This window comes from Lagenorhynchus albirostris, chromosome 1 (genome assembly GCF_949774975.1).
Source record: "Lagenorhynchus albirostris chromosome 1, mLagAlb1.1, whole genome shotgun sequence".
In the NCBI taxonomy this organism is placed as follows: Eukaryota; Metazoa; Chordata; class Mammalia; order Artiodactyla; family Delphinidae; genus Lagenorhynchus; species Lagenorhynchus albirostris.
Window position 1 is genome coordinate 85633359 of NC_083095.1, and position 25372 is coordinate 85658730.

The 25372-nt window shown below is 50.2% G+C and overlaps 1 protein-coding gene across 3 annotated transcripts; it reads right to left on the bottom strand.

Moving 5' to 3' along the window:
- Positions 1-814: 814 nt before the first annotated feature.
- Positions 815-24666, bottom strand: PLA2G4D (phospholipase A2 group IVD). Of its 3 annotated transcripts, XM_060148061.1 has the most exons (20): positions 24536-24646; positions 21356-21428; positions 21030-21166; positions 20323-20454; positions 19619-19659; positions 19195-19237; positions 18095-18158; positions 17624-17760; positions 16350-16460; positions 16189-16226; positions 15876-16011; positions 15427-15563; positions 14021-14243; positions 8754-8871; positions 8252-8389; positions 7928-8035; positions 7589-7780; positions 7150-7316; positions 6324-6510; positions 815-5213 (listed from the first exon to the last, which is right to left on the bottom strand). In XM_060148061.1, the coding sequence occupies exons 1-20, from the start codon at positions 24578-24580 to the stop codon at positions 4987-4989; spliced, it is 2454 nt and encodes an 817-aa protein (XP_060004044.1). In that variant the 5' UTR covers positions 24581-24646; the 3' UTR covers positions 815-4986. The 3 variants fall into 3 exon arrangements, with proteins under 3 accessions (XP_060004044.1, XP_060004053.1, XP_060004063.1); XM_060148070.1 differs by lacking the exon at positions 19195-19237 and having other exon boundaries at positions 17624-17755; XM_060148080.1 differs by lacking the exons at positions 21030-21166; positions 21356-21428 and having other exon boundaries at positions 24536-24666.
- Positions 24667-25372: the final 706 nt, after the last annotated feature.

A 25372-nucleotide genomic window follows, 5' to 3' on the forward strand; every position in this document is an offset into this window, starting at 1 on the left:
CACTTCAGACGCCAGCTGCAAGTTCAGGGGTCCCCAGGACCACCCTCACTTTAGACCAGCTGGCTACAAATTCGGGGGTCCCCAGGACCACCCTCAGGTTTGATCATTTGCTAGGATGACTCACAGAACTCAGGAAAGCTCTACACCTAGGATTACAGTGTGTTAGTTTGTTTTTTTTATAGTGAAAGGATACAAATTGAAACAAGCCAAAGAAGGAGACAACAGGGCAGAGTCTGGGAGAAGCTAAATGGGAACTTCCAGCTGTCCCTTCTCCGTGGAGTCACCTCTTCCCAGCCACAGTGAGTGACAGTATGCCCAGAGTATTACTAACTGGGGGCCTTGAGCCTTTGATGTCCAGAGTGTTTACCGGGGCTCCCTCACCTACTGCCCACGTGGCTGACCTTTAGTCTCCAAGCCCTCTGGGAGGTCAGGCTAATAGCTTTAGTCCCAGCTCCTCTGGAGGTTGGAACTGATAACAGTCTCTTTCAGAGGCCTCATCACAGATCACACTGTCAGACTGTCCAGCGGCCAAAGCCCCCAGGCAAACAAAGACTCTCCCATCAGGCAGGCCATTCCAGGGGCCAGACCCCTCTTTAAGTCAGGTTAATCCTTCACAGTACAATAGGGCCAGCTCCAAAGTAAGTGCCCAAAGACACAGGGTGGTGTGGCTGTTAGAAGCCTGGCCTTGATTTTAAAGCCTCCAGTTCCAGCTCTGGCTTTGCCACTCCTGAGCTTAGTGATCTTAGCAAGTTGCTTTACCCCTGTTGATACCCACCACCCAAAGACACCCAGGAACATCACTGTAGTTGAATGAATTTGAGTTTATTGGTACTTGTTGCAACCAAGGAGAACGTACACTGTGGGGAACCATGGAGTGTCTCAGTAAGTAGGAGGTAGGAGGGGCTTATTGTAGGATTTGGGCTTGTATGAGGTGATTTACAGTGTAAAAAATTAATAAACAGAAACCTCAGGTAGAGTCGGGAGGCCAGAAGGGGGTGTTCTCATGCACTATGAACAATAGCAGAGACCAACAGGAAGAAGAAAGACTCCTTTCCTGGCAAGGACTCAGCCAATGAAAAGCCATGGACTCTGCTTACTAGAGCCCTCCCAGCTTCCTTTTCCTCTCTGTAAAAGCATTCTCTTTCCACTGCAATGTAGGGGCTTTGCACACACACACACCCCCAACCCTACGGAGACAGAAGCTCCTGCACTTGGGAGCCTTCCGAACCTCACCCTATGTCCTTCTTCAGGCTGTTCATCTGTATCGAATAAACTGGTAAACGTGTTTCCCTGTATCCTGTAAGCCATTCTAGCTAATTATCGAATCCCAGAAAGGGGTCATGGGAACCCTAACTTATAGCTGGCTAGTCAGAAATACAGATAACAACCTGGGACTTGCAATTGACACGTGAAGCGGATGCAGTCTCATGGGGCTGATCCCTTAACCTGTGATCTGACGCTAACTCCAGGTAGATAGTGTCAGAATTGAGGTGAATTGTAGGACACCCAGCTGATGTTGCAGAGAATCGCTTGGTGTGGAAGAAAGCCCCACTCCTTTGGTGACCAGAAGTGTCAGAGGTGTTCTGTTTGAGAAATAAAGGAGAAACTGGAGTGTGTTTTCCTACTCAAGCCAGTAGATACCATCATCGACATCACTGAAAAATAAGAGTTTGTGATAAAATGGAGAAATTGTAGAATCAAAATAAAGCCAAATACATGAGAGACAGAGGGAAGGATGTCCTGAGGAGAGGTCATCCGATGAGGGCCACGGTCTGTCACTGTGACACCTACATGCTGCCAGGGCAGCCAGAGTTGTATGTGAGTGTGTGTGTGTGTGTCCCCTTTGAGTGTGGGAGATCATAAGTGAGTATAGTAGCAATACATAAACTGGATTATATACCATGACCAAGTGGGATTTATCCCAGTAGTGCCAAGTTGGTTTAACATCCAAAAAATCCATTATTGCCACATAGCACATTAAAGAATAAAGGGGAAAAAATATGATTGTCTCAATAGACACAGAAAAAGCATTTGACAAAATTCAACACCTTGCATGATAAAAAACACTAAAGGAGCTAGGAATAGAAGGGAACTACCTCAACCTGCTAAAGGGCATCTAAGAAAAAATGCTTTCCTTCCAATATTATGTACAAGACAAGTATGTCTGCTCTTGCCACTTCTAGTCAACATTATACTGTTCTAGTCAGGAAAAGAAAAAGAAATAAATGGCATCTGGAGCAGAAATAAAGAAGTAAAACCATCTCTATTTGCAGGTGACATGATCTTATATGTAGAGAATCTTAAGGAGTCAAAAAAGAAAAAGAGAAAACTATTAGAGCCATTAAACAAGTTCAGCAAGATTACAGGATGCACGATTAATATACAAAAGCATCAATTTTATCTCTTTATAATAGAAATGAGCAATTCAAAAAGAAAATTAAGAAAAGAACTCAATTGATAATAGCATTAAAGAGAACAAAATACTTAGGAATAAACTTAACAAAACAAGTGTAAGACTTGCTCACTGAAAACTACAAAACATTGTAGAAGGAAATTAAAGACCTAAATAAATGTAAAGACAGCACATCTTCATGAACTGGAAAACTTAAAATTAAGACGCAGTGCCCCCCAAATTCATCTATAGCTTCAATTCAATCTCCATCAAAATCCCCAGCTATCTTCTTTGCACAAATTGACAAGCTAATCCTAATATTCATATGGAAATTCAAGGGACCCTGAATAGCCGAAACAATCTTGAAAAGAAAGAACAAAGTTGGAGGACTCATACTTCCTGATTTCAAAACTTACTACAAAGCTACCGTAATGAAGACACTGTGATATGAGCATAAGGATAGACAAACAGATCAATGAAATAGAATCAGAGTCCAGAAATAAACGCTCACGTTTACAGCTAAATGATTTTCAACTGAAGGTGTCAAGACAATTCAATGGGAAAAGAACAGCCTTTCCAGCAAATGGCTGGAAGAACTGGATATTCACTTGCAAAAGAATGAAGTTGAACCCCTACTTCACACATATACAAATGTTAACTCAAAATGATGGAAGACCTAAATGTAGGGGCTAAAACGATAAAACCATTAGAAGAAAGCATAGGTGTAAATCTTCATGATCTTGGATTAGGCAATGGCTTCTTAAATACGACACCAAAAGCACAAGCAGCAAAAGAAAATTTAAATAAACTGGGAACCATCAAAATCAGAAACTTCCGTGCTTCAGAGGATATCATCAAGAAAGTGAAAAGACAACCCACAGACTGGGAGAAACACTGCAAATCATATATCAAATCAGAGAACATATGAAGAGCTTTCTCAATTCAACAAAAAGACAAATAATCCAATTAAAATGGGCAAAAGATCTGAATAGATATTTCTCTAAAGAAGATATACAGGGACTTCCCTGGTGGCACGGTGGTTAAGAATCCACCTGCCAATGCAAAGGACACGGGTTCAAGCCCTGGTCCAGGAAGATCTCACATGCTGTGGAGCAACTCAGCCTGTGTGCCACAACTACTGAGCCTGCGCTCTAGAGCCCATGAGCCACAACTACTGAGCCCACGTGCCATAACTACTGAAGCCCACATGCCTAGAGCCTGTGCTCCACAACAAGAGAAGCCACTGCAATGAGAAGCCTGCACACTGCAACGAAGAGTAGCCCCCGCTCGCTGCAACTAGAGAAAAGCCCGCACACAGCAATGAATAACCAACGCAGCCAAAAATAAATACATACATTTATGAAAAAAAAAAGATATACAAAAGGCCAATAAATATGTGAAAAGATCCTTAACATCAACATTATGGAAACACATACAAGATACCACTTCACACACACTAGGATAGTTATAATAAAAAAGACAGACAGTAACAAGAGGTGGCAAAGATGTGGAGAAAGTGGAACCCTCATACAATGCTGACAGGAATGTAAAATGATGCAGGTACTTTGGAAAACAGTCTGGCAGTTCCTCAAAAGACTATGGCCCAGCAATTTCACTCCTAGGTGTACATGCAAGAGAATTAAAAACATTGTCCACACAAAAGAATTGTACATGAATGTTCATAGCAGCATTATTCATAATAACCAAAAATAGCAGAAACAATCCAAATGTCCATCAGCCCATGAATAAAGTGTGGTATATCTATACAGTGGAGTATTACACAGCCGTAAAAGGGATGAAGTATTGATACCTGCTACATCATGGATGAATCCTGAAAATATTACGCTAAGTGAAAGAAACCAGACACAAAAGGCTACATATTCTATGATTCCATCTATATGGAATGTCCCAAATAAGCAAATCTAAAGAAACAGAAAGTAGATTAGTGGTTGCCTAGAGCTGGAGTGGGTGTGGTTTGAGGTTGACAGTGTAGGGATGAGGGGTTCCTTTTTGGGTTAATGAAAATGTTCTGAAATTGATTGTGGCGATGCTTTCACAACTCTAAATATATAGTAAAAGCCATTGAATTGCATACTTTAGATGGATGAATTATATGGCATGTGGATTATATCTCACTACAGTTGCGTAAAAATAGTATAAGAGGAGAGAAGCGGAGGCAGTAAGGGGAGCCTGTCAGGACGTACTGTGATTCCTGATACCTGGAGCCACCTTCCAGGCCCTCCCCTGCCCTGCCTGTCTCCACTCCTGGCCTGGCACCTCCAGCTTGCACCTCAACTCCATTCTGTTCAGGTGTGAAAAGAACTACGTGTAAATGTTTGGTCGAACCAGCTGTTCTATATGCTGGCCTGGTAAGGAGTTTGTTGTCAGCTCCTCCCAAACCAGCTATGAAGGTGAGGGAGAACTCTGGGTGGGACACAGCCCCTCTGGGCGATGAGACCAGCCGCAGAGGCGGCCCAGGCCTGGGAGAGCCCGGGAACTCCAGCCCCGTGAGGGCCGTGGCTGTACCCACTGCAGGTGGGTTAAGCCCCCAGGATCAGAGTGTGGCCCTCAAATCTTGGGGACCCCGAGAAGTCTCAAGTCTGCGGCCCTGGAGGCATGGCCCCCGGGGCCCGGTGCCTCAGAGAGGTCCTCAAAGCCTGCAGGATGGTGCCCTGGCTGTTCCGTACATTGTAGTCACTGAGCTGCAGCAGGCGGTCAAAGTCTTCCTCCTTGTAGGTCATGTTGAACATGGAATAGGGGGAGTTGTCCCCCGTGAGATCCACCTGGCCGGCCGGGAGCTCTGCAGGGCTGCGCTGGACACCTGTCCAGGGGTGGAAGGGGGTTAGGCGCAGGGCCCAGAGGCCTCCACAGCTGGCAGAACGGCTCCTGGTGGCTGGACACAGGGGTGAGCTGCTCCCCACTGAAGGGGTTCCTCCCAGCCCCGTGTCCTTTGCCCAGAACTATAACTGTGGATAGCAGGATGCTATTTTGAGATATGAAGCGTGTGCTGCTTCCCACATTTTCTCACAGCATTACACATCTTCCACTGTTCAGGCCCCCACCCTGGTATCCACCTCACCCCCAGGGGTAAGGCGGAAGCAGCAGAAAAACAAAGCCCTTTAGGTTAGTGGGTGGATTCTTAAAACTCATGATGGAAGCAAGCGTCTGAAAACCAAAGAGCTTTTGCTTTGCAAGAAACGGTCTTTGTTGAGAGAGAAAGAGACTCCCAAGATGCGGGTTTAGCATGTTAAGAGTAAAGCTAGAAGGTTTGGAATTATGGCAGGAACTAGAAAGCCAGAAGATTGCACAAAGGCAGAATTAGGTTTTCCCATCAAAAGGGGATAAAAGTCTGACCAGTTGGTGGGAGGCGAGGATTAGAAGGAATGTGATGAGAGTTCAGATTTTGGGGGCCCTGGAGTAGAGGCCCAGCTCCCTGAGAAAGGACCCCAGAATGGTCTGCGGTAGAATGACAGAGAGGCCAATTGTGACCCCAGACAGGTTTAGGGGAATCTGAGAGAGAGGGGACTGGGGCTTCTCTTTTCTGGCTGTCCAGCCTGGGGGGCCTTTAGGAAGTCCTCCAACAATGTGGTGCGCGGTAGTGGTGGACGGTGACAGTGCAGGGATTCCCATACATGGCCCCTGCCATAGAGCGGGGGAGCAGAGCCCAGTTGTAGTGACGGGCATGGGGAGGGGGAGGCCAAAGGAGCCTGGGGTCATGACAAAGAGGACACCAGCCCAGTGGCTTTGCAGACGGAGGGCCTCTGCAGGGATCTGGGCATCCACAACAGGCCAGGGTATTGCCATGTCCCAGACTGGGTGGGACTAGCCTTAAGACTCCTGCCTCTGCTGGCTGCAGGGGCACTGGGAGGGCCCAGAGCGGTGCCTCTGAGGGGCCAGGCTTCCAGGCTGTTAGGAAGGGGGGCTGCCTCACCTGGGGCTGAGTGGTCCCTGAAGGAGGCGTTTACCAGCGGGAAGTGAAGCACGACAGGGGCATCAGGGCAGGTGGGGTCTGAGAAGAGGTGGCACTCCCAGGGCTGGCGTCGGTCCTGAGGGCTGGGCTCCACACGGGGGAACGGCAGCCCCCGGGCCCGGCAGTCTAGCTCCGTCTGCTGCAGCACCTGGCGGGGCAGAGGGGGCTCAGAGAGCAATGGCTACTTCCCAGTCATCCCAGGTCAGCACTCTAGAAGATGCTAGGACAGCTCCAGCCCAAACTGACTGCTCAAGACAACCTGATTCTGTCCTGCTCGTGGCCCAGTCAAGCTACGCAGTGCCTCGGAGGGAAGCAAAGGATCCCGGCGGTCTGCAGTATTGTTTGACTAAAATCTTAGGTGGGGTACAGATCTCGCACCCCGTATGGGATTGCTGTTTCTGGGATATTCAATCTCAGAGCCTCCAGGGCCTCAGTAGGGGACCCACTTCTGTCTCACAGCCCTACCCACCCCCTTCCCCAGAGTCTTCAGGGAGGCCCCTGGGAAGATGGACGTGGACAGGCCAGGCTCTCCTCCTAGCTCCGTCCAGTGGTTCCTCTTGGGGTGGGCATGGCGAGCTTCCTCCCTGTCTACCGTTCTTGGGAGCCCAGGGCCCCAGCACCTCCACAGCCCTTCCCAACCCTGGCAGGAGCCTTTGAGTCACAGCCTGTCATCTCTCCCTCCCCCTGGGGACCCAGAAGGTCTGGGCCAGTGGCCCTGCTGCTCGTCCCTGGAGCATGGCCTGGGTGGGCGAAGGGTCTGGGGTTCCCATGGGGTGACCAGCGGCACCTCAAAGGGCGAGGATAGAGAGTAGTCGAAGGATAGTATGAGGTCCAGCCTGCGGCCTGGCCGGAACATGGAGGGACAGCTGGTGTTGAGGAAGTAGCCGGCATCCACCAAGCAGAGCTGGGGCTCCTGTGGGGTCAGCTGGCTGGCGGAGGAGTCTACCTGGCTGTCTGATGGGAGAGGTAGCAATAGTCAGGGGCAGCCAGTCCAACACAGATCACCCACCCACCCCTTATACTGCACTCGCCTCCACGTCCCCTTCTAACCCCTGGTGTCACTCCCTGAATGCACGTGCCAGCCCAGCCCTTCCCAAGACCTCCTCCAAGCCACACCCCAGGAGTGGATGCTGGGACCCCCCAGGCCTCTGCCAGCCCCAGCCATGGTCCATCTCCACCCAGGAGCCCAACCTTGTTACCTGGGGACACATGGCAGTGGCGCTTACCTGCCCAGGTGGAGAAGTCCTTCTGGGCACGGTAGTCCTGGTGCAGCTGGAGGCCCTGGAGGAAGTTGGAGCTGTGCTGGTAGAGTGGTCTGCTCGTCAGGAAGCCCTTCAACATTTGGGCTAGCGCTGTTCCAGGCTGGAGCCATAAGGCCTCCGGCCCTGAGGAGGTCCCCGAGGAGGGAGGAGATTCCTCTGAGCCCAGAGAAGCAGACATTGGTCCATTGAGGGGTCTGGAAATGCCTGGCCCTCCCTCCCCCGACAGTCCCCCCCGCCGACCCTGTAGCATCTGAAGGGGAAGCGGTTTCACCGCAGGCTCCCCTCAGTGCCTCCCTCTCCTACCCAGGCTCCTGATCTCGTCCTTGATGTGCTGCTTCCAGGCATCACTGGAGCTGGTGAGGTTATACCAGGCATCCAGCAAGTTCAGGGAGAAAATGTTGCTCCAGATACCTGAAGGCCAAACTCCCAAGAGAGGTCAGCCTTAGGCCTCAGTGCCCTGCCCCCCATCACTTGGAAGGCAGTGGTCCCCACCCTTGAGTGCAGATGGAGAATAGGAGGGGGAGCAGGCTGCCTCTGCAATGGCCCTTCCCCCCAGCTCAATATCTGCCCTCCCCGGGTGCTCTGCCCAGACCTGGGTACAGGGCATTCAGAGTGATGACCACTCACCTTCCAGGAAGCAGATGCGGGACTCAGGGATCCTCCTCATCAGCCGCCCCATGAAGAAGTCCGAGCCGAAGAGCTCAGAGGGGATGAAGGCGCCGTACTTCAGGAACCCGACCTCATAGGGGGAGAACTCGACCCACTCTGAGGGGCCAGGAAGGAAAGGCAGGAATGAAAGGACAGTGGGTTTGGGGAGCCCCAGCTCTGACAAGGGCCAAAGACACTGCTCCCCAGCAGGCCTCCGCCTCCTCCCAGCCCGGCTGACTGTTGAGCTGACCTCTCCCCCACCCAGCCCCTTGTCTACATCCTCACCACCACAGCCCTGCCCCAGGACGGCGAGCTCTGCAGGCTGCCTCATCAGGCAATCAGAACCACCATCCTTCCAGAAGGCTGGCCATCTGTGCAGGAGTTTCCTGTGTGAATTCTCTGGGGGCCCTCAGGGTGCAAAGGAGGTGTGCATGCACGTGTGTGTGTTGGAGGGTGGAGTGGACAGTACTGAGGACTGTACCCTTGAAGTCCGGGGTCTGCAGGTTGTTCTCTTTGACATTGAGGCTCAGGTAGAGGGGCAGAGGGTTCTGGCCCCGCTCCAGCGCAGCTCTCTGTCCTGACAGCTTCTGATCCATCACCTGGGGTGGGGGCATGAGGGCCAGAGTAAGGTTGGGAGCACCCTGGAGGCAGGGTGGGAGCACAGGCTGGGGGTGAGGAGCGTTGGGGTCTCCACGTAGGGCTGTGCACTGCGTATCTGCAGACAGCACTGTTCACAAGGACCACAGTGTCAACAGTGACACCCACCGCTGCATCCTGTGGTTCCAGTGGCCCATCTTTATGGGTTGAAGCATGGAGGGTACATGGACCCTGACGCAGAGGCACAAAGGCGCGCGCGCGCGCGCGCGCACACACACACACACACGCACACAGACGCTGCTTTCCAGAAAGGACTCAGAAATCCCCCTTCAGTGTACATTGTAAGCTCTGCCAGGGGATGGGCTGCCCCTTCTAGGTTCATCTGGACTAGTTCAAGTTTCAGCCCCTGCCAAACACTCTCCTGACATCCTCATCTCCACCTTTCCTGCTTTGCACAGTACAAAGTTGTACCCCACTATTTATCCTTGCCTTTTGTTTCTAATTTTCCCTCCAATAGAACTCCAAACTCTGGCAAGGACTCTGGCTTGCCTTTTGGGGAAGCCTCCACAGAGCCTCACTGAATTCTAGGGGATCAGAAAGGTCTCCTTCTATCCCAGACCAGAAATGAAAATAGAGTTCATCTCAAGCCTCAGCAAGGTTAAGGGTGGTGACTGCCTGGAACCCCACCTGGGGAAGGATCCTGCTGCCACAGGCCCTGGGTTGTTACTCATGGAGCCGTATGTGTACCATGAACGCACCACCTCTGTCTTAGGCTCTCTGAGCTGGAAGGCACCCCACTCAGCAGCTAGACCTAGGAGGTTCCCACCCTGCCATATCAACCTTTATCATCAGATTTACTTAGAGTTAAAGATACAGATTACTGGGTCTCTTCTGAGAATCATCAGAAGCCACTTAGGAATTTGTCTTTTTAAAACCTCCCCAGGTGATTCTGATGATCAGCCGGATGTGCATCCCGGGACTCTAGCCTAGCCCATCCAACAGGGAGTCCGGCTCCCACACCCATGACAAAGCCTCAGCACACCTGGTGTGCTTCCCTTCCCCTGGCAGCCCTCTGTCACACAGTGAGAGCACTCAGGTCACAGTCACCTTTTCCTCCAGTTCTTCAGTGGTACCCAATATGACTTGAGTTATGGGGAATCCACAGGAAATTCTCCAAATACGGCTCAAGCGGCCTGGCACTGAGCATTTGTTATCTTTACAAGTTAGTCCTGTGGGTGTGAGTATGTATGTGTGCTGAGGAGGGAGGGGGCTTGATGAATACCTGTGATTTCCTTTCTCAAAGTCTTTTATTTAGGAATCCTGTTTGCCTGCTCTTTTGACGTGTAAATCTTTTACTACAGATGCAATTTCTGCCCTGGGAAAGCCTTGGAAAAGGGTCAGCACACCTCTCTATCAACTGAAACAGCACCCAGTATTCCTTTTCCTTTTAATAGCTCACCAGTAAGTCATGGCAAGTCTCTGGATCTCTATCCGCACCCCCCCCCAGTTTCCAAATGAGGGTCCCCAACCCTGCAGAACACCACTCTGATGACTCAAGGGTCCCACCTGGAGTGTGGGAGCTGGGTGCAGTTGGTGGTCTGTCAGTGTGATCTGGGTCTTGCACAGGGTGGCACTAAACTGTATATAAAACCTTTTGTCTAGAGTTGAAGAAAAATATGTAAGACCTTTTTAACTCAGGAAAAAATAGGAGAAAAACTGTAAGTTTCTCCTTGAAGAATGGTGAGCAGCTTCTAAGCCTTTCAGTGTTTGCCATCAAGAGAGTAAAAACAAAGTTTCAAAGAGATAATTTGAGAAGCACTGATTACAACAGGTGTATTTTGTAAGTGGGTTTTTATAAAAACTGAAGTAATATTATAAAAGTATATACACTAAGTAAGTTGTTCTAAGTTTCAGGGTATAATATTTCTCTAATAATACTTAGTGTTAATGAAATTGTGATTTGTTATATATGGAGTTATATTTTCTGACCACTTAAAATGACTTTTGGTACTGTAGCTCAGTATAGTATAGAGATAATAAATACTTATTTTTATCTAAAGGCAAATTTGAAATCAACACTAAATTTTTCTCAATAAAGAATTATTTTAAAAATGTGAGCTTTAAGAGATAAAGCATGATGACTAAGAAAAAAAAAGAAACAATATTTGCAAAGCTTTCACATTGTGACAAAATTTTTTAAACTGCATGGGTACTCATTTCAAAGAACGCATTGTTGTTCAGTAATATCGCAAGGATTTTTATTCTTGTGAACAATAAGTTTGTCTTTTTTAAAATGACTACATGTACATAAAACCATGTATTAAGTCATTACTGGAGGATCAAATGTAATTAAATATGTCTTCTTTATAGCCTAGGATCAAATTGCATTTTCTAGCACTTCATAAAATGAACTGTTAAAACAAGCTTTCCCCACTCTATAGTAATTAATTGTTGCCACCAGGCAGAAAAGTCAGTTAATAAAACACAGCACCCTCAAAACCAAACATGAACTTAAACAGTAGATCCAAAGAATACATGGGATATATTAATAAAATAAAAACATTTCAAGTAATTATGTTGGTTTTATAAATTCCATGCCATTTCGACAAAGATCCCAACAATATTTATCATGAAACTTGACTAACTGATTCTATTAGGTATATAGGAGGGCAAAGGGCCAAAAGTGGCCAAGATAATTCTGAGAACCAAGGTGGCAGATGGGGGTAAATTTGCCCTATCAGAAACTGAGATTTATCACAAAGGTAGTAACTAAGCCAGGGCAGGATTGGCACAGGGATAGAGAATGAGCCCCATTAGAATGGAATAGAGGGACTCCCTATTGGCTAAGAATCCGCCTGCCAATGCAGGGGACACAGGTTTGAGCCCTGGTCCGGGAAGATCCCACATGCCGCGGAGCAACTAAGCCCGTGCACCACAACTACTGAGCCTGTGCTCTAGAGCCTGCGAGCCACAGCTACTGAGCCCGTGTGCCACAACTACTAAAGCCCACGCACCTAGAGCCCGTGCTCCGAAACAAGGGAAGCCACTGCAGTGAGAAGCCTGCACACCTCAACGAAGAGTAGCCCCTGCTTGCTGCAACTAGAGAAAGCCCGCGCACAGCAACGAAGACCCAACACAGCCAAAAATAAATAAATAATTTTTTTAAAGAAGTTAGCATTAAAAAAAAGAGGATGTCCTAATGACAAATATACTTGAAAATATGCTCACTCTCACTAAAAACCAAGGAAATGGAAAACTACAATAAAATTTCCTTTCACACCCATAAAATGAGAAAACATTTAAAAGTGTGAAGAGCATGTAGAGAAAAAGAAACTATGATACACTGGTGGTGGGAGTGTGAATTAATACAACCTTTTTGGAGAACAACTTGTCAATAGCTAGAAAAGTTGAAGATACACTACCCAATGGCCTAACAATTCCACTACTGGCTATCATCTCTCTTCAAGGATTAGAGAATCTCTAACACAAGGGCACAAGGAGACTTCTACAAAACCACTGTACAAATAATATTACATTTTTCTTCAGGATATATATTTTTAATAAAAGTATGCGTAATAAACATATATCTAATAAAGTATATAATAAAGGTTTATAAAATATGTTATATATTATATAATATTATAAAGTGTACAGATTGCAGATATGTATGTGATGATAAAACTAAATTCAGGATAGTGGTTACCTCTGGGGGTGGGAGGGAAATGGGACTGAAAGGGGAGCCCACAGGGGGGGCTTTGGCTCTATCTGTAATATTTCACTTCTTAGGCTGATTAGTGAGATCATGCATATTCCTTATATTATTCTTCATGCTTTATGCATTTTCTTAAGTCTGAAGATCATTGTGATAAATTTTTTATATTAATATTTTATAATAAATATTTTTAAACTAATAACTAAAAAACAAGAATGGTTGGTAATTTCCAAGTAGCACTGTGCTTGCCAACAAGAATAAAATTTAAAGAAAAAAGTTAAAACAAATTCACTTTTGTCATTAGTTTACACGCTAATCATTCTTGGTCAAACACCTGATATCCAAAGATAAGAAAGGTAAGAATCTTTCCTCTGCTAATATATTTGATAGTTTACTATTTTGTTATACATGTTAAAAATACTTTGTGTTTTAGCTGTTTCAAATGCTTTAAAAGAAACTTTGTTCAGATAACTATATGTGGTAAAACAACAATGTGAAAAAAATTCCAGATTTTAATAATTACATCAGTTAATGTAAGATTCAGCAATTAACTTACTAAGCTTTCCTTAAAGAAGCAACGCATAAAAAATTTATTTGCTCAGTTTTGTATTAATGGTGTTAGGATAATAGTAAAGAAACAGAATAGCTAACACTTAATGCTTACTCTATGCCAACGCGCCACTGAGTGCTCACAGCAACCCTATGTGTTAAGTACTCTTCTCATCCTCATTGTACAGATGAAAAAAACTGAGGCACAGAGAGGTTAAGTAGTTTGCCTAAGGACACATAGCTGGTAAGAGACACTGGGATTAGAATCTAGGAAATCTGGCTCCAGAGTCTGTGCTTTTTTTTTTTTTTTTTTTTTTTTTTTGCCGTACGCGGGCCTCTCTCTGTTGTGGCCTCTCCCGTTGCGGAGCAACAGGCTCCAGACGCGCAGGCTCAGCGACCATGGCTCACGGGCCCAGCCGCTCCACGGCATGTGGGATCTTCCCGGACTGGGGCACGAACCCCTGTCCCCTGCATCGGCAGGTGGATTCTCAACCACTGCGCCACCAGGGAAGCCCGAGTCTGTGCTTTTAACACTACCATGAAGATGAAGAAAAATACATTTCATATTACAGTATAAATAAAATAAAATGAAAGCTGTTCCAAAAACCTCACTGACTCTTAAACACGATGCTTAACTGACTTTGACATTGGTCCTTAGCTCTTGGGAGACCCAGAAATTTCTGTTTCATGGCAATCAATTGAAGAATAACCTGATTCAAAATGTCGGCATCCCAAAGTTGGCAGACAAGGAAGTACAGCAGGTCCCACATCCCTTAACCACTGGCCTCTTACCCAGCAGGAAATGTGCGTGCACACGTCAGCTAGTCACAAGGCTGTCCCAGCCCTCACCCTTGCACATAGGCTCTGCCTCGCATGCGCAGGGGCCCTACCTGTCCGTGCAGCGCAAACTCCAGCACCAGACCCCACAGGTCCACAAAGGTCGTGGGGTGGCCCTGCTCAGCCCGTTGTTCCAGCTCCCGATAGTAGCTCGCCAGGCGCTCAGGAGAGAAGGCCTCCAGCTTGCTCTTGGCCAGGTGCTCCCGGGCGTGTCCGATGGGTCCCTTCAGGTCCCTCTGCGACCACTCAGGGTCCCCATACAGATGGGCCATCGTCCTGAGAGAACAAAGGGACATTACAGTCTGAGGTCAAGGCCCAGCATGGGTCGCTGCAACTCCAACTTCCACCCTCCGACTTCTCCCAACACGTGGCTCTGGCTGCTAAAGCCCCACCTATCTGGAAACTGCCTCAGGGCATTCTCTCCTTCTTGATCTGTACTGTCCAATATAAATAGAATGTGAGCCACATATGTAATTTAAATTTTCGTAGTAACCACATTTTCAAAAAGTAAAAAAAGATCTGAAAAATTAATTTTAACAGTATATTTCATTTAATTCAGTATCTAAAATTATCATTTCAGTGTGTAATCGATATGAAAATTAATATAAATATTCTTTTCAAACTGTTCTTTCAGAATTCACTGTGCATTTTATATTTAACACATCTCAGTTTGGACTAGCCACATTTCAAGTGGTCAATAACCACACGTGACTAGTGGCTACTGTATTGTACAGCACAGCTGTAGACTCCTACTCCCATCTTTATAGATCCGTCCTGAAGCCCTTTAAGACTCTGCTTGTCAACAGCTGTCACCTAAACTCTGAGTTTACTCTTTTACTCCTTAAAGTCACATTTCGATAAGACTCAAAGGAATGAATCTCTAATAGTGAAAATTTCCACTTTGTCATAGGCAGAGTGGAGCATAGTGTGGCAATGTTGTCTTTAGGTAAAATAGCATCTCTTGACCTCAGTTTCCTCATCTATACTATACAATAAGAGAAACGACCCCAGAGAGTGTTGTGAGGATTAAATGAGGCAATGACAATTAAAGGAAAAAAAGCTACCAATTTGGAGCTCCTGGTAAGTGTCAGACATGTTAAGCGCTTTACTTGGGCTGTCCCACTCCAGTCCTATGGAGTATGTAGTATTATTTCCCCCACTTTGGAGATGAGTCAACTGAGAAGCAGGGGAAATAAGTTGCCCAAAGTCACCTAGCCAGTAAGTAGTGCTGCAGAAACTCAAACCCAGCTCCTTCTGGATCAGTAGCATGGAATGGATGTCCTGCAATGCCTTGCTCATGGCAGGACCTCTGAATGTCCGTTTCCCCGCTTTTGAGAAAGTCACTTGGCACCCATCAGAACATACTGCTCACACCCACTTAGAGGGCCCCTCTGACGTCCACTCCATTTCCCCTTGGGGCCTGATCATCTCTGTTCTTCCAAGTCCCAAGGGCCCTCACCATGTAGAGCCCGAGATGCCACTGAAGTAGGTCACACAGTCCAGAAGGTCCAGCTTCTGCAGGGCCAACAGATGGCCATAGAGAGAGGTCATGGCCCGGGCACCTCCTCCTGTGGCCATGATGCCCACGACGGGGACCTGGGTTGCACAGACACAGGTTGGCTTAACAAGGACAGGGATGGAGCTGCCTCCTGCCTCCAGGCAAGGGACCACAAGGTCAGAGCCTGAAGGAGTCAGGGTTAGAGCTAGCGCCCGGCTCCTCCCCAGCAAATGACAGCTCTCAGCCTTGGATAGATCCCCAAAGAGAGCTTCCCCATGCCCCACATCTCCCCACATATGCCCACTCCTCAGTCTCTGCTGACTGGAGTATCTGGAGAGGGCATAGCAATCAGGCACTCCCTTAAGGTGAGTGCAAGGTATCTGTACCCATATCCCCCTTCCCCCACAAACCTCATCTTCCTGTAGGTCTCTGTCCAGCTGCAGGGCCTGCTTCAGGGCCTTGGCCACCACCTGCTTCCTCCTGCTCAGGAAGGCTTTCTCCTCCGCACACAAATCAAAGCCCAGATGTACAGCCAGCTCCTTCGGGCTGGGGCAGTGGAGGATCCAAGGATCAGGGGGCACCTGCATAGCTCAGCTACTGGCTGGTCGAGCCCACAATAGCTGCCAGATAAACTCCTTGCTCCCAACCCCCAGGACCACACTTTCCACACACTCCCTAGCCCCGTGACTACCCCTGTCTCCCGCAGATATGAATGTCCCTTACCAGCTCTCAGCCTTGAGCTGCAGCTTCACTCCTGGGGCCTGAAATCAAAACAAGAGATCCCACTCAGAATGTCCTAGACCCTGAAGGGAGTGTGGGTATCCCCTGGGGGCCTTGGGGTCTTTATTCTCACTGGCACTTCCCAGCCAGCTGAGGCCACTTACATTTGTAGCAGGAACGTCAACTGTCACCTCCTCCCCCATGGCCAAGGACCTTAGGGGTACAGTGAGGTACGCATCTGAGTTGCCTGAGTTCCAGCCGTTGCTTTTAGAGGTCTGGAAAGAAAAGTCATTCATTCATTCACCCACTCAACAAATCCTTACTGAGTATCTAGACAGCGATCTGGACAGACACAGGCCCTCCCTGATAATACAAAAATAATTACAGTATTTACAATTATTGTAATTAAAAAATTACAATTACTAATCATTACAAAAATAATAATAGCTAACTGAATCACTTTGCTATACACCTGAAACTAACATAATATTATAAATCAACTAAACTTCAATAAAAAATAATAAGCATAGGGGGCTTCCCTGGTGGCGCAGTGGTTGAGAGTCCGCCTGCCGATGCAGGGGACACAGGTTCGTGCCCCGGTCTGGGAAGATCCCACATGCCACGGAGCGGCTGGGCCCGTGAGCCATGGCCACTGAGCCTGCGTGTCCGGAGCCTGTGCTCCGCACCGGGAGAGGCCACAACAGTGAGAGGCCCGTGTACCGCAAAAAAAATAATAAAAATAAAAAAATAAGCATAGCTTATATTTATTTAGTGTATTAATAGCTGATATGTGTTTATTTATTATTCTGAGTCATGTGCATGAACTTATAAAGAAACAGGTAACGAACTGACATTAGTAAGTATTGTAAAGGAAATAAGCAGGGTGATGTGACAGAGTAACCAAAGGTGGGGTATGTAGAATCTGTTTAAGATGTGGGGGGCGGTCAAGGAGGGCCTCTGAAGAGATGCCATCTGAGCTGAGGTCTAAAGGAGGAGGAGAAAGAGGAGCAGGCAGCCTCGGAAGGAGCCGCAGGAGGACAGGGAAAGCACTTGGTATGTTGGAAAAGCAAGCAGAGACAAATATGGCTGGAGCATCGTGAATGAGGGGGAGCATGGAAGAAAATGAGGCAACAGAGGTGCGCAGGGGCCAGGTTATGCAGGGCCTATGGACGCAGACATGGGATTTTATTCTAGGAGCCTTACCGGAGGAGCCACTGAAGACTTCAAACAAAGACTGACATGGCACAGCAGCCCCCCGTGCCCACGCGAGGCCCCTGGTGATCCTTCCTGTCTGCCAAGGGCATGGTGCCTAACTGGGGGAGGCTGACAAGGCCACAGGGCCCTGACCTTGGCAGGTGGACGGCCAGAGAGAAGCCTGCAGCAGGTGGAGCTGGCCCGAGGCTGGGGTCGGCAGGGGAGCTCCAGAGCCAAAACCTACCCTCAGGCACCCACTCAGCTCTGCCTCCTGGGCTGCCATGTAGTGGAAGCGGAAGGCAGAGGCTGTTCCCAGGGCAGATGTCTGTGTGTCCTCATATGAGCCCTTCAGCACCAGCTCCAGCTCCAGCTCATCCTGATCTAGGGAGAGAGTGGACAGGTTAGCACAAGGGAAACAAGAGCCCGGAACCCCAGCTAGGATCCAGGAAACCAGCAGTACTGCCCAGGCCATGGGGAGGCCGGGTGGCTGGACCATGGCAAACAGCATTCTGGAGAGGGCTCTCCCCACACCCTCTGTGGGACTCCCACCTCCAGCGACAGGCCTTCCCCCAGCTCAGGGGGACTCTCCTGCCCAGAGGAGACCAGTTGCCTTTGCGCTGTGTGGGCAGCCTCCTGCTGGACAGGTTCCCCAGCCACACCCAGCAACCCTCCACACTCCAGGCAGAGGCCAGACCTCATGCTGAGCAGGTCTCACCTGCAGCCTCGGCTGTGCTCCCCGTGCTGTCCAGGTGAACATCCAGGCAAGACAGTTCTCGGGCCTGGGGCAGAGACCACGTCATGGGCAGGGGGCTCTGCAGGGGAAGCTGAGGTCTCCCCTCAACCTCACCCCCTGAACCCCCTGTCCCAAATCCACCACGCGCAGAGCCAGAAGTAGGGTCCAGGGTAGGACCAGTCCTCCCGTTGACCGACGTGCCAAGCGAGCCTGCTGCATTCTCTCTGTAACGCGTACCAGCTGATGCCTGCAGCCCACTCAGCTCTGGCCGCTACCCTCTCCCTGAGAACTGCTGAGGTCATCAACATGCCGCTGGTCTCCATCACCTCAGATAAAAGGCAGCTGGCGTAGGGGTGGCTATTTTAAGGTGTATTTGAAAAAGTAATACTAGCCCCTCAAACAAGCACTCGCAGGACCCCAAGGGTGGACGCCTGCTTCAGTTTTGAACGCCAGCTGCCTTACTACATGCAGGGCCTGGCTTAGCTCCCCGGTCATGCCTGTGTTGCTCGTTGAGGGTGTTCCTGTGAGTAGAAAGTTTCGAATCCTCGCTCACCGCACATTCCTGTCCACTGCAGCTTCGTGAGCTCGCTATGCTTTAGGAGAGCTGACCCTCCATGGTCCGGAGGAGAAGCTGATTGACCCCTGATCCTATCTCAAAGCTCCCTGACTGGAAGCACACCACACTGTAACCTGAGCCTGCTGGCCTGGCCTTCGAGAGACTTCCTCGCTCCCTTCAGGGCTAAGAACTATGAAGTCATCACACAGAACAGAACACCATCAGGAAATGCCTAAAATTCCCCCAATGTTCCCTCAATCCTCCTGCCTTGGGCCAGAATTCCTCTCAGCAGAGCAGTCGGGCCTCCCCTCTCTCTCCGAGCTCTTTAGCCCCAGGCCCCTCCGAGGCCAGACTGCAGCCCCAGGTGACCACCTAGCAGGGAAGTGGACGGCTCTTACTGCAAAGCCCTGTCCTTGCCTTGTCCCTTGCGGCCCACCCGCCAGGCAGCCCCGCCCCTATCCCAGTGTCTGCACTGGGGCCCCTCCCTTAGCGCACCCCACCCCACAGGCCTGGGGAAGGTGGTTACCACAAGCACGTTGTTGGTGATGAGGTTTTCTGGGCAGCCTGACCTGGAAAAAATCAAACCATCCAGAGTCTGGCCTTGCAAAGGCAAAGGCTTCCTGCACTGATGTGCCCCCTCCCAGCCAGGCTGCACCCACGTGGGGCCTCCCTGGGTGACACTGAGGGTTCTCTACGTCCTGGGTATGATCCAGGGTGTGGGGAGTTGCTTCTGAAGAGTGAAAGGTCCTCACCTTTCACCATGGCAGACAAAACACCAGCCTTCCTCTCCTCATTTCTCTGAGGGTCCCCCCAACCCAACCGGCAGGGGTAGGAGATGAGGAACAGCAAATCTGGGCTGGTCAGACCAATGGGAAGATCTGGGTTAAAGGCATTTTCCTAAGGAAAGCCTGGGTCCTGAGACACCCCCTGAGCTGTGTGGTATTACTCACGTTTTCTCCATCAGGAACTCCACGTCCAGCTCCTCCGGTCCCTGAAATTAAAGTTGAGCAAGCTGTCAACAGGTACACATGTCTTTAGAGTTGACACAGCTCCCTTATGTGTCTCATCATCCCGAGCAGCCTCTAAGGGAGGCAGGGTGTTACAACTCTTCCCATTTTACAGATGAGGAAATCGAGTCTTGGGGAAAGATGGGCTACCTGCCCCAGTTACCCACAGCTAGCTAGATCCCTGCCTGGCAAGGCTGTAGGGGAAGATGTAGACCACAAGCCAAAGGAGGCTTGAAGATGCCCAGGGCCCATTTCATCTTCCTCTCGAGGGGGACCAACCCCAGAACTCTGCCCTCTCTCCAGGTCTTGGGCACCATGAGAGGGTCAGAGGCAGTAAGCAAGAGTGACGAGCCCACACCCCCCGAAGAGTTGGTCACCACGAGCGTGTTTTGTGGCACATGAGGAGGTTTGCCATCACCCAAAACCTTCCTTCCCCGTAGATGACTAGAATTCCTCCCTTAAGTGATTCAGCCAGTAACAGTCAAGGTAACCTCCTCCTTTCCTATGAAAATGTAAATATCTCTGGGTGGGCCTTCCGTCTTCCTGCAAAGGAGTTCAAACCCAGCAGCATCCCAACAGATGGGAGAAACTGTGCCACTTCCTCAGCCTGGAGCTGAGAGGTGGGGCTGGCGGGAACCTCCACCCACCTGGGGATGCAGGGAGAAGGTCTTCCGGAGCAACCTGCCAGGGAGGACTTCAGAGACATCACAGAGAACCTTGAAGCAGGCGTCATCCGTCTTGTAGTCATCCTTGTCATAGATGCTCAGCTCCAGAACATTCTAAGGACCCGAGAACAGCAACGCAGCACGTTATTAACACATAGCGTGGCTCACACCTGTTGAATCCTCAGCCCTCCTGCCGAGGGCCGGAAAAGATTATTATGCCACTGCACTTTGTACTTCAAAATAAAAATACTGGTAAAACCTAGAAGTGGTAAAAGGAAATCCAGCAAAGTTCCTAATTCCCCCCTGCTCATTTTTGTTTTTATAAAAAATAAAACTCTTTTGAAGTTTCCCCAGCCCAACCCCACCCCTGCTTGGCTGGTTCCCTAAGGCCTGGTAGGTACCAGGCGTTATACTGGGAGTGCTCTGTGCGTGATCGCATTTAACCTCAAACAACCCAGGCAGGAGGGCTCTTGCTGCCTCCACTCCATGGATGGGTTTAGGGAGGACCAGTAGCGTGCTGTTCACACATTCTCTCACACACAGCACATCCAGACTGGGGCACAAAGACACCCCCTTCCCCAGTTTCTCTGCCTGAGCTCCGGAGGAAGGTGTACTCTACCCCAGGAACCTTCCCAGTGTGGGGCACAGCCTGTCCTCAGGGGGGTGGCCAGGGGTCCTCTGGCCTTCACCTTGACCTGACTTTGGATCAGGAAAGTGAAGGTCTCGTTCCACACAGGATGACTGGAGTTGGTGACCGTTTTGGTCTTAAACTTTGTTCCAGGTGAGGTTGGCAGCTGTAGGATCACATAGGGGTCTGCTTCGCTCACTGCCAACATCAAGAGAACCGTGTGAGACAGAATTCCTCACACCCCTCTCCAGGGGCCTCACCAGGTTCCTCCCAAGACCCCTGCAGCCACTGCGGGCAGCCCAGCCCAGCCCAGCCCCAAGGCACTGGGCCTTCCCCATAGGACCTGGTCCTCCCCACACTCCTGGGGCCCAGGACACAGTTACTCACAGAGGTCAGCCCAGCCCAGGCCCCGTGCCTCCAGGACCCTCACGGTGAGCTGCCAGCAGGCAGAGGTCTCCCCCTGGAGAGAAATAGGCCACAGAGTCCCTCCTGCTCAGTTACGAGCCCCCCCAATTCGTGCCGAGGCTTCTCCTGAGATGCTGCTCGCTGACGCTGCCAGGCATTCTGGGGCCAAACAGCCTTTGCCCATCACTGTCCCTAGGGCCATGGTCCTGGGCCGCAGCAGTCAGGGAATGGCGGTAGAGTTTGTGGGGCGCCTTCCCTTCAGGGACAGGATTGCACAGTAGAGAAAGCAGGAAACAGGGGGCCAAGGAACAGCCACCACACTGGACATGTCAGTTTGGGGTCAGCCACCCCCAGAGCTCACAGGGAGGGCAGCCCTTTGGTGAAGCACGGGACCCTGCTGCCAGGCATTCCCCCGGCCTCTGGACAGGAAGTGGGCACGTGACTCCAGGACCCTGGGCTCTGGGGATCCCAGTGCTCCGTGATGGCCTCGGGTACAAACTGTCTCTTGGGTGTGAACTGGGAAACTCCAAGAGCATCAGGCTGTTACCGTGTGCAGGGGGTGAAAGTTATTAAGGTGCTGGCAAGGCCACATCAGCCCACAGGCAAGCCCAATAAGGTGGAAGAAGAAACGGAGTGGGCAGAAGCTCGGAGGGACCAAGAAGACAAGCAGTAATAGGTGGCAGGAGGAAAAGCAGAGGGCAGGGGGGATGTGGCTGAATCCTGCCGGGACAGGGCCCGGCTGGGGCGGGGGGCGGGTATCTCAAACCCCTACTTCTGAGGTCCTTGCCACTGCTGAGATCCAGGGGGCCCTTCGGTTTCTGTTCTTCCTGAGGCCCCGCTGAGTAGATTTTTCTGGGCACCCTGCACACGTTTCTTACGATAAGGCCCTGTGATCTGAGGCAGAGACAGCACCGTGCTTGCATGGTGGACATTCAGCCTTGCATGGTTGGGAGACAGCGCTGCGATGAAACCAAAGCTCTTTCCTGCTCTGCACCCTCCCACGACCAGTCCTACTTCTGTGCGTGTGTCTGCAAGTCTAGGCTCCCACCAGGAAACGTCTCTGCTCTGCACAGGTGCTACCTGCCAGGGGCTGGCTCAGTGTCCACGGCACCGGCTCTCCATGCCCCACAGAGAAGCTTAAAGGACAACGGGTCACAGCAAAGCCAATCAGGCTTGTGCCCTTGTCCCGGCCCTGCTACCCTGTGTCCCCACATCATCCCTGTCTTGTGGCTTCTTACTAAGTGTCTTTGTCATCCTTGTCAGCTCTCCGGCAGAGCACACATGACCCTCCCAGCAAGGTAGGCTCATTTCTCCCTTCTTGGGGATCAATGCTAGTGACATCCACAGGCCTTAAGCCAGAGGGTGTAGTTGACAGGGATTTAGTGTCATTTTAGGCACCTGGCTCCGTTTCCTCCCCACACCCAGATTCCATCACTGCCCATCACAGAGGTGGTGCTGGCTGGGACCTGGGTTCCTGTGAGGAGTTGTGGTTCAATGCCCACTCCAAGCCAGGGCGAGGCAGAGGCAGCCAAGCTGTACCCCAGCTCCCACCCCGATCCTCAGGGCCACAGCCTGTGGGCTGCTCTAAAGCCACTTGGGGCTATTAAGAATCGCCCCCAATTGCCCTCTTTCCAGCCAGCCACCATACCCAAATTGGGTGTTGCTGCCCATTTCCCCCTCTGGTCACTGAGAGCCTCTCAACTTCAGAAAGCCCACCGTTTCCTGGAGGGTATTTTTCCTAAGATGGAACCCCATTCTCCTCACCTCTAAGAGTGTCACTAACACAGAGCACTGGAGGATGGGCTGTGACAATCACTATGATGACTGGCCATTGCTGGGGCAGAAGAGCAGGTTACCAGCCAGATTGTCTGGATCTAAACCCTGGTCCTCTGTTTACTTGCTGTGTGAGCCTGGACAAGTCACTCAACTTCCTGGTGCCTCTGTTTCCTCATTGTAGTGGGACAAACAATAGTATCAACCTGACACAGCGTTCTGAGGCTGAAATGTGTTAATGCCTGTAGAATGCTTAGCAAAAAGTAAGCAGTTTCTAGATAATTGCTCTTATTACTTACTATTTATTAAGTGCTTGTTATGTTTCTAGGTGCTATACTAAGCATATTACATATTCAAACTCTATCTATCCTCCCAACACCCTCCTAAGATAGTTCTCTCATTTCCTCCCATTTTACAGATGAGAGAATTGAGGCTTAGCAAGGTTGACTTGCGCTAGGTCACAGAGTTAGTTAAGTGATACAGTTAGGATTGAAACCCAGGTCTTCAAGGCCAGAGCTCACAACCCCTTTGTGGTTCTACACTCTTAGGACTTTGCTTTTTTGTAAACGCATGCAACTCTCATCCCCTGCCCCATGGATATCTAAACATTAGAATTTCATAGATTTGTTTTAGACAAATAGGATTATTTAGCCAACTAATGTGTTAACTGGTAGGATTCTTTTCTCCTGCGGGCTCTGGGGCTTCACCTTGCCTGTTGAAAGATCCTGCCACCTGTACTACTGCCTTCATTGATAACTGACCCTGGAGGCTCCCGGAGGGGTCTCAAGCAGGGCGCCTGCACCCAGCTTCCTGTAGCATCCCGGAAGTGCCTCTCTGCTGAGAGAGTCCCAGCCACCCTCTCTGCCCCTGCACAGGAGCCCCAGGGCCTCCTCCATCCTCCGTGGCTCAGTGCTGGTTTCTGCCCATCACGGAGGATAGAGCCCAAGGGAGATTGAGCGGGGTCCAGAGGATCTATAACCATGAGGTCTTCAGCTGGGGGAGTAAAAGGATCAGGCTGCCTTTTCTCCCTGCTGGCACCCAGTGACCCGCAGTAGGACAGCGCGGGGAGGTTGGAGAGACGGGAAGTGGGAGCTGTGGGCACAGCCTCTGAGTCAGGCTGAAATGATGCTCCTCACCCTGGTCTCCGGGGCCCTAGATTCTATGGATGCCAATTGTCCATCCCACCCACTCCCCGTCCCTAAGCACAGATTCCCTCGCCATCTGCCTCCCACCTCCAGCCTCTGCCTAGGCAGAGACTCCAGGTCTGGGACCCAGCCCCTCCCCAGAGACCAGAATCACCTTGGTTTCAGCGATGTCAAGCTTGTTAGAATGCACCCTAGCTCCAGGCCCTGCCCTGAGTGATGCCGACAGGCTCAGGGACATTATTACCTGGTGAGGATGGCCAGGTGGTCCCCTAGGTGTCATTCTCTCCATGCCAAACCTTTGGCTCCACTCCAGGCCCAGCTCCCTCCAAGATGACAGCTCCCTGGCTGGCTGGCAGCGACTACTCCGATGGAATGGGACTGACGGTGGACCTGCCAGCCTCTGAGGAGCCATGATCCTATAAACAGCCGGAGCCCCACCTCCAGGTCACTCCCTCAGCCCAGTACCTTCTCCTCTACCCCCTGGAGGCTGAATCAACTAGCTTTTCCAGAAACTTCTGGCAAGGCTCCAGGACCTACAGGTGGAGCATCACTTCCAGACCTGGGATGTCAGGATACAAGAGAGGGGGAAGTCAAGTCCCGGGAGCAGCGGCAGGAAGCTGGTTTCCCTGAGGCTGAGGGCAGAGGGCAGGGTGGGGTCAGAGCTAGGAAACCCCTGCAGCCCAGCCCCAGCCTGAGCCAGGCCAGCCTCTGGGGGAGGAGGGCTGAGCACCTGAGAGCAGATGAGCAGCCAGGAGCCTGGGAGTAATAATAGGGCGGCCCCAGGGGCGGGCTCCGAGCAGTCTCTGGAGACCTAGCTGCAGGGGGCTGTGGACTCCGGCTCTAGGCCTCTCACTCCTTCCGTGTGGCTGGTCCTAGGAATTTAGAGGATTTCTGTTAAAACAGAGTGACAAACTTTGTAGTAAAGGTAAGAGACCAATCAGGAAACTCTTAGAATATGAATATTACAGAAAAAAGCTCTGTGAAGTCACCTGTTTAAACTATTCAGTATGCACAACATGAAATGTTCTCCTGAAATGCCATGAACTCAGTCCTTTTACTGTCAATTCGTTATATAATTGAA